We start from the raw sequence: 8,218 nt of genomic DNA on the forward strand, positions 1-8,218 counted from the left end.
AACTTACAGACTTTAAGACTTTTTTTTTTTTTTTTTAAGTACAAACTTTAAGAAATTAAGACTTACTTTACCATTTTCAGCCTTTGGGGACAAGGAAGCCTGCTTCAAGAAATAAGTTAATACATAATTACCAACAAAAGAGAAAGCCAACAAGAAAACTGTGATTTTCATTGTTTAAATTAATTTTTTAACACTTTTGTTACATGTGGGACTAAATAATAAGTGGACTATTTTAATAAATGAACTTACTTGTTTTAACTTTTAACTTTTAAGTTTAGGTGAAATTATGAGTTTAGTAATTTCTTTTGGAGTACAATTTCTCAATTACAATTACTTTCCAATATATATATATATTTTTTCTTATCCTTTATTAAAGCCTTTAATCTCTTGGAACTCAATTTTTTGCATTGACTATATTGATGTATTATTGTATTAGTATTATTATTACAATTTTGAATTTTTTTATTTTTGTATTTTGAATATCTTTTTTTTAATTTTGTAGTTTAGGGTAATCGGGTCGTGTCGGGTTGTGTCTATCCGATTAGACCCAGTTATTTTAAACGGGTCGTGTCGGGTTACCCGGCTATTTTCGTGTCATAATCGTGTCAAACCCGATTACCCGTTTAGATAAACGGGTCGTGTCTGGATATAGGCTAATCGTGTAACGGGTACCCGCGGGTCGTAATCGGGTCGTGTCAGGTACCCATTTTGCCACCCCTATTCGTGACTCGGTTAGGACACCGCCAGGACTTGGTCGAGACCCCCCGAGACACGACTAGAACACTAATGGGACTCAATTAGGACCTCGTCAGGACTTGACCGGACACCGCCAAGACCGTCGGGACCCTCGGAGGACCCGTTTAGGACACCATTGGGACCTGGTTAGGACACCGCTGAGACTTGGTCTAGACCTAACATGACCCTCCTTGGACCCGTTTGGGACTCATCTGAACGAGAGATTTTGGTAATTTAAAGTTTAATATGATTATATATAGAAAAAATTGTGATTTTTCGTATACACCAAATATTGAAAAATATTTTCCAAAAAAATATTTTTCAAAATAATATTGTCCACTTAAACATTTTTCAGTCAATTATTTTGATGTGTAACACATGCATACTTAACGGGCTCCAACCCTTCAAATACCATGTTATTGGTAGGTGAAAACTAAAACATGTGGTCCAAAAAAAGATGGATAGATGAGGGGATCAGGATCCTAGATGAGGAGGTTTGTCCAAAAAATGAGACCCCATATTTTATTGCTTGTGCCACCAAAGAGTCACGCGCGTGAATTGAATTCTCAACTAAACGTCAAAGAGCCGTTCGGATCGATGGATATACCAAACTTCCTTTATCATTATAATTGAAATACTTCCGACTTTTTTTCTTCCTTTGCTTTTTAGTTTTCTCTTCGTGCCCCCATTTCCTTTCTTTTCTCTGCAATAAAATAATGCTAAGGTCCAAAAGCTACAATTACATAGTTATCTCTTAGCTAATCTTATTGTATTGAGTTATTTTTTACGCATTATAGATAGAGTTAAATACTTTAAACGTTAACTACGAGTGTTATGCCCTGACATAGGCTACACATATTGACAAACAACACAAACCTTGCTAAATTGTTAGCGTGCGTGCTTTATTGTTTTGGTTTAAACATGTGATTACGTAAAAGCAAATGCCACTTATTAATGATGTTGATTGATATTTTTCTTAAGCACATTATGCTCATTGTTATGCAATGTTTTGTTGTTTTTCCCTTTCTCTTTCTGGTTTCAATTGTTTATCAAAATAAAAAATTCACATCTAAGTTCATGTTTTTCGCTTAACTTGTGCACAAATTCCTATCAAATTACATGAAAAATAAATTATATGAATTGCATAAAATAAAACAATTTTAAGGTGTCTCATTTAATTTCACCAATGCTCAATTTCTTGTTTTTGAATTTGTCACCAAAGAAGAGCAGTTGGATACGGGCCATAGGGCCTAAGATATCACTAATGAAGGGGGGAAAGAGTAATTAAAACCATTCAATAATCCCATGTAGGCCTATACAGCAGGCCGGGTAAAAATAGGCCTGCCTCTGCCATTCACCCGCCCGCACGGGTTTATTGGCAAATAGCCCAACTCATAATAAGAGCGGATGGATGGCCCTACCCGCTATCCGCCCGCGAATAGTGGGCTTAGGGGTAGGCGGGGGCAGATTATCTGCCTTTGTCTACCTCTTATACTAATAATATATTATAGAAAAAAATTTTAAAAAATTATAACAAAAGGACATCATTTTAATTCAAGAAATGACGCCATTTCATTTAGGGAAAGTTTATACTGGAACCTTCCTTTTATTTCCATTCATTTGAACAAACCCTAAACACAATCCCCTATTCCCTTTCTTGCCGCCTAAGTCTCTTGCCAAAAATAAGCACCAGGAAAAGAATACAAGTTTCAAGATGCTGAATAAAAATAAACAATGTTATCCTATAAGGGAAGCAAGTGATTCCAGGACTATGTATGTGCATGTTCCACAATACTTCTCCAGTATCAAGAATATAATGAATAAAATCGCCAATACTCTCAAAAGCGTGTTACAGAAGAATGGTTTACCTGGTTAGAACTGAAATCTGGCTTGTAGATGTGCCTTGGCCAAGTATTATATTTTCATCGTTTCAATCGTATTTTAAGTTCCTCAACAAGTCTACTCATAGGAATTTCTTCTTCTTCAGCGGCCTCAACGTTTTTTAATTTCACAATCCCTTCACTCCGTTCCCTCTCACCCATGATAACCATCCATGGGATCCTCGACTCTCTAGCATGCTCAATGTGCTTCATCACTCTTTTATTCACAAGATATTCGGCATTCACTTCGGCATCCCACAGCTCACTTACCACCTCTGCGGCTAGAGGCAGGTCATCCCCCAATATACTAACTAGGACTTCCGTCTTCGTTGCTCGTGTCGTCTGCGGAAACACCCGAAAGCGGGAGGAAAGAACACATCAGCCTCACAAAAGGTCAATTCAATAAATTATAGATCTCCTAATGAAAGCTTTTTCAAGTTCAGCCAAGTGACCAGTTCATCAATCGTAGAGGCATCAATTATTCTTATCACCAGGCTGTGATCTTTATGAAGCTGCTCCATTATAGCAAATACTCGCTCAATTCCAAGACTAACACCAACTGCTGGAACCTGCTTTGTACCAAACATACCTATAAGGTTGTCATATCGTCCGCTAGCAGCAATTGAACCAACCTGAGGACATGCACAAATTAATCAATTTCCCATGGAGACACATATGAAGCAATGCAATGCAGCAACTACATTTGACATAGGATTTATGACTTACTGATTTAAGTAACATAATTTAGGAGGGAGGGAGGGGGGGAGGGAGGTTATTACATCCTTCAAATCTTTATTTGTTTCAATACCAATTCAGCTACACTTAATCCAACACGGAAAATATTCAAATAGTCAGCCTCTCATCCTCTGAGTTACTTGTCTTGCAATAAGTTGCAAATCAACTGGCCCCGGGGTTGCCTCAACTAGCAAGTGGTTATGCTCCCCAACTGGCAGTGTATACGGAGTTTCTACTGGTTCCAAAAAAAACAAAAAAAAACTTACAAATCATCTGGGTCAATCATGCTTGGATTTTTCTTTGCCTGTTTGGTAGTGATAACGAATCCTCAGAAAACAGAACGAAATATGCCAGAAAATCTCAACCTAGCTTCTGCGTCACTAGAGGGAAACCCTTCTGTTGCCACAACATCTCTCCTCCCTATTTTATATAGAATGAAGACCCCCAATACTGACCACATGCATAACAGTAGCAATCTGGTAGAAGGAAATGCACTGGTGATGCCTGCTCTTTTTCTTTGTATACAATTATTAAGGAAGGAATAGGCACATTTCACTGCAATGTTTTCAATGTTTATATGTTATAGTGTTTTGGCCAGTCAATTCCTACTTCTTCAGATTAAGAGTACTTTGACAATAAGAAAGCTCCGGCGGTTTAATCCGTGAAAAAATCCATGGAATTATTTATGGAAGGAGAATTAGCTCTGGAAGTGTTGCCGAATATTACACATTCTCATTGAAAACAAAACAAACGCAATGGAAACATAAGCTGTTTCTAAACAAATTACCTGTGTACCCCCTTTAAAAATAGCCTCAAATATGACTCCAGTATAATGATCAAGACCTCTGGCAAGACTCAAGTCAAAAACCACTTTGTCAATACACTCTGATTTGTCAAGAGCTTTAAATAAAATGTCCAGGTCATTCAGTGCATCGACAGATCCTTCATTCTAAGAACTTGCTGTCCTCTCGCTTAAGTTTAGATAATAATTCCAAAGGGGGTCCCCTTTCCTTCACAAAAGTGCCAATTTTATCTGCTGTCTCAACAGTTAAGCCTTTCTCCTCCACCTAAGAATAACCAACAAAAAATATACATGACTAAACCCATCCAATGATAGAAAACAGAGCACATAAAAAAATTATTGAACCAACATACAGAAGACAACTCGATATGCATACAAGTGTTACCATTTCTTTTTTTATCTGCTCAAAAGATTGCTTATCTAACTTGTCAATGCTTGAACATATGGTTCTCAATTTTTCCGGTGGTACTCCGCATATGTCCAACATTCCATCGAGTAACTTTCGATGATTTAATTTTATCTGTGGAAGAATATAAAAGAGGGCAGTACTTAACATATAATATTCAAGAAATCACTAAAAGAAGTGTACTTAACATATAAAAGAGGGCAGTACTTAATATATAATTTTACCCTTCTATTTTCTTTTTCTTTTTTTTTAAAAAAAAAATTAATTTTAAAAAAAGTCAGGGATATAAAGGTAATTTTCTCACTTTTAAAGTTTAAAATTTGATGAAGGGAGTACATTGCATTAAATTAAAAGTTGAGAGAATTAAATTGAGAGTTTTTTAAATTCTGGGGGTCTTTTCAAAATGCATAATAGTTCAAGAGGAAATTTCCACTAGAAAAAGAAAAGAAATGAAGCAACAACAAGATAACGAAGATAAATGCATCAAGAGGAAGTTCAAATATTTTTACCTAACAATATTCAATTTTGATATGGTATCAGAGCCTTGAAGATAAACTTCAAATCAATTTTTTTCGATGGAAACTTACACCTCTACTTCAAATCAATTTTCTTCAATGGAAACTTACACCTCTTCTTCTTCTTCTTCTTCTTCTTCTGCAACAACCTCTCCCAACCGAGATTCTACTTCAAATCCAACCATCAATCTATCACCTGCCTCACAGAGAGGCAACAATCCTATTTCTCCGACAATTCCAATAGGGGAAGAGGCAAATCGGGAGTAGGGGCAGAACGACCCTTTGGCTTGGGGGAGGGGGGCCAACCCTCGAAGTCATAGGGTGGTTCTCAATTTTTATTTATTTATTTGTTTTTATTTTTTAAATATGCCTTTAAAAATTAACTTTGACCCCTTCAAGATTTTTTATTTTTATTTTTTATATTTTAATTTTGCCCCCTCAAATTACATTCCGCCCCTGGTCAGGGGACACCCTTTGCTTCTACCAATTCACAAGGAGGCTCTTTCAAATTTGTTTGCCAAGTCTGCATATAAAACGTTTTTAAACTTGTGAAAGAATAGATCTAAATGTGTTGTTGTGTAGATACCTCTCATTTTTTTTTTAAAGTGTTGATTCAGAATGCTTTGGTTTTTGGTATGGAAGGTGTGATTTTTTTAATAAATTTTGGGACTTTGATGTTTTGGGTTTTAGGCCTAGCTTGTTTAATATCTAGGTTGGAAAAAAGAAGTCGTTTTAGGTCCTAGAACACCTTAAATGGAGAAAAATGTATATTTTTCTGAGTTAGGAGTTTATGTGTATGAACCGTTATGAAAACGGTGCCTTACGAATAACCTTCATAACGCTAAGACTGTCCTAATGATGTGACTGTTCTAACGGTACCTTATATTATCCTAACAGTTTTCAGGCATAATGTAGTCATTTGATGTTTTTAGAATTTTTGGTCTAGATGTGTAAGTAATGATAACATACCTTACATACGAGGGGACTACATTTGTATTTAACCCCTTTGTTTAGTAAATTGTCCATATATAGAGTGTAAGCGAGTTGAGCTTGAGCGAGCTTCCCTTGTTCAGGCTTGGCTCGTTTAAATTTTACTCAAGCTCGAGCTCGAGCCGAGCTCAATGACGAGCCAAAAAAATTGAGCTCGAACTCATAATAAGTTGAGCCGAGCCAGAGCTGGCTCTTATATTTAATTTTTTTTTAAATTAAACTTTAAGTACTCTTAAACGGCTTAAGAAGCCAGCTTTCATATGAGCATTTGCTTAGCCTGGCTAGTCAAGTTTGGTACCTGAGTCAATACAGCAAGGCACTTGGTTTCAAAAAGAGAAGATATGCATCTTTTTATAGATAAGCAAACTTGGGGATTAGTGTTTTCTTAGCAATGTTTGATAAGTTAACAAGTTGTATTCAAACTACATTGAGACAATACTCCCCCTACAAAAGGAAAAAAAAAAAAAAATCAACGTCTCTCTCTTAATCTCCCTCATCAGTCATAGCGCATCTTCCACCTGAACTCTTATTTCCCACTCTCTCACTCAATAGTTTCTATATTTCGCAATCTCCCTCAATAGTTTCTGTTTGATTCTTCTTCCTTTCGTTTGGGTTTACTCTAATTGAATCAAGGTCTTTTTAATGATTGCTCTCTCTCTCTCTCTCTTTGATCACAAAGGGTCTAAAATTTTTCATTTTATAACGCTTAAATATAAATGCAATTTTAAGATTTTAATAATTATGAGATTTATAATTAATTACGTGTTACTTAGTTTATATATATATATATATACACACACACACACACACACACACACGAGCTTATACGAGCTTGCTCACGAGCCTAACCGAGTCGATCCGAGCTTACTTCATTTAATATTCGAGTTAGGATTTGTATTCACGAAGCGTTTCATTTAATAATCGAGCCGAGCTTATACGAGCCGATCCCGAGCTCGCTCGCGAGCGGCTTGCTCACTTAACACCCCATTTAATACACTCATAGGACTCTTGGAAAAAAAAAAAAAAACTCATAGAACCTGCCATGCATATAAGACTTTGAATTTAATATATTATAAATATGTAGAATTTTTCAATTTACGACCATTAATTAAGCATTCCTGGTCGGGCCCGAACATTGAATGCATCATCGTACTATTTAATTCAAATGAACTAGAAATAATCATATTCCATATATATATATATATATATATATATATATAAAATCTGCAAATCCAATACTTAAGGGATGGATGTTTGCATGGATGTTTGCATGGATGTAACTATATATTCATATATATACCAAAGGGGGACGTATATGGCCCTTTGCTTATTAATTTTTTTTTTATTAAGTTAAATAAATATGTATTTTTAGGTTTACAAACTAGAATTGAAACCTTATTAAAATTAGATTTAACCGTTCATTCATACTTTAGCCCTTCAAATTACAAAATTCTAGCTCTGTTCTGAACATCTGGCTCCGTCTCAAGATGTTCAGAACGTCCGAAGCTGTTAGATCATAGAGGGTAGTGAGCAAACCACCTATCCGCCATGGCAAAACATTGTTTAGGCTTGTACTCCGGAGCTGTGTGACCCGCTCCCTACAACCACAATCACAATATAAAAGGAAAGCTCAACTTTTATTCTTCCTCAATAACCCCAAAAAAAAAAAAAAAAAACCGAAGAAGAAAAATAATTAGAGGTCTATTTCGTGCCTTGACCGTAGCATAAGTCATACTATATTGATTCTTCACGAAGTCCATTGTGTACCTGTTAAAATGATAAGAGTAGTTTTAACGAAGATAATCGGGAAATTTTATTCCGACAAAGTCTTCTTTTAAATTGGGTCGGAGAATTCTTCTTTTAATTCAAATTATTAAATTGATATTTGTCTTTAAAATACGTGATTTTCATATACTCAAAAGATCTGTTAATTTAATATATTGGATTGAAGAAATAAATTTTTTCCGAGCTGACTTAGAAGAAAACTTTATTGCATGGGGAAAAAGATTAAAATTTGAGAATAAAGGCTAAAAGATGTACAAGTTTTGTAAATTTTAGATACCAACCCGGCAACTTGACCATCCACGAGCCATGGCTCCCAAACATCATTGAGAGTCATGTTGAGGGATCTTATCCATTCTAGGGTGCCCACAAA

The 8,218-nt window shown here is 35.6% G+C and overlaps 2 protein-coding genes across 3 annotated transcripts in view; both read right to left on the reverse strand.

Moving 5' to 3' along the window:
• Positions 1 to 2,434: 2,434 nt before the first annotated feature.
• The window catches only part of LOC132177393 (histidine--tRNA ligase, cytoplasmic-like), a 22,838-nt gene continuing 17,054 nt past the window's right edge, over positions 2,435 to 8,218 (reverse strand). For both annotated transcript variants that reach the window (XM_059589683.1, XM_059589682.1), the window contains one exon: positions 2,435 to 2,957. In XM_059589683.1, coding sequence (XP_059445666.1) covers positions 2,658 to 2,957 — 300 coding nt within the window. In that variant the 3' untranslated portion in view covers positions 2,435 to 2,657. The remainder of the gene's footprint in view (positions 2,958 to 8,218) is intronic.
• LOC132177395 (serine carboxypeptidase-like 13) overlaps positions 7,407 to 8,218 on the reverse strand; it is a gene marked incomplete in the record, with an annotated part of 8,949 nt that continues 8,137 nt past the window's right edge. Inside the window, 3 exon segments of the mRNA XM_059589686.1 lie at positions 7,407 to 7,661; positions 7,776 to 7,830; positions 8,130 to 8,218. Coding sequence (XP_059445669.1) covers positions 7,578 to 7,661; positions 7,776 to 7,830; positions 8,130 to 8,218 — 228 coding nt within the window.

The sequence above is a fragment of the Corylus avellana genome, chromosome ca4, assembly GCF_901000735.1.
Source record: "Corylus avellana chromosome ca4, CavTom2PMs-1.0".
Classification (NCBI taxonomy): domain Eukaryota; kingdom Viridiplantae; phylum Streptophyta; class Magnoliopsida; order Fagales; family Betulaceae; genus Corylus; species Corylus avellana.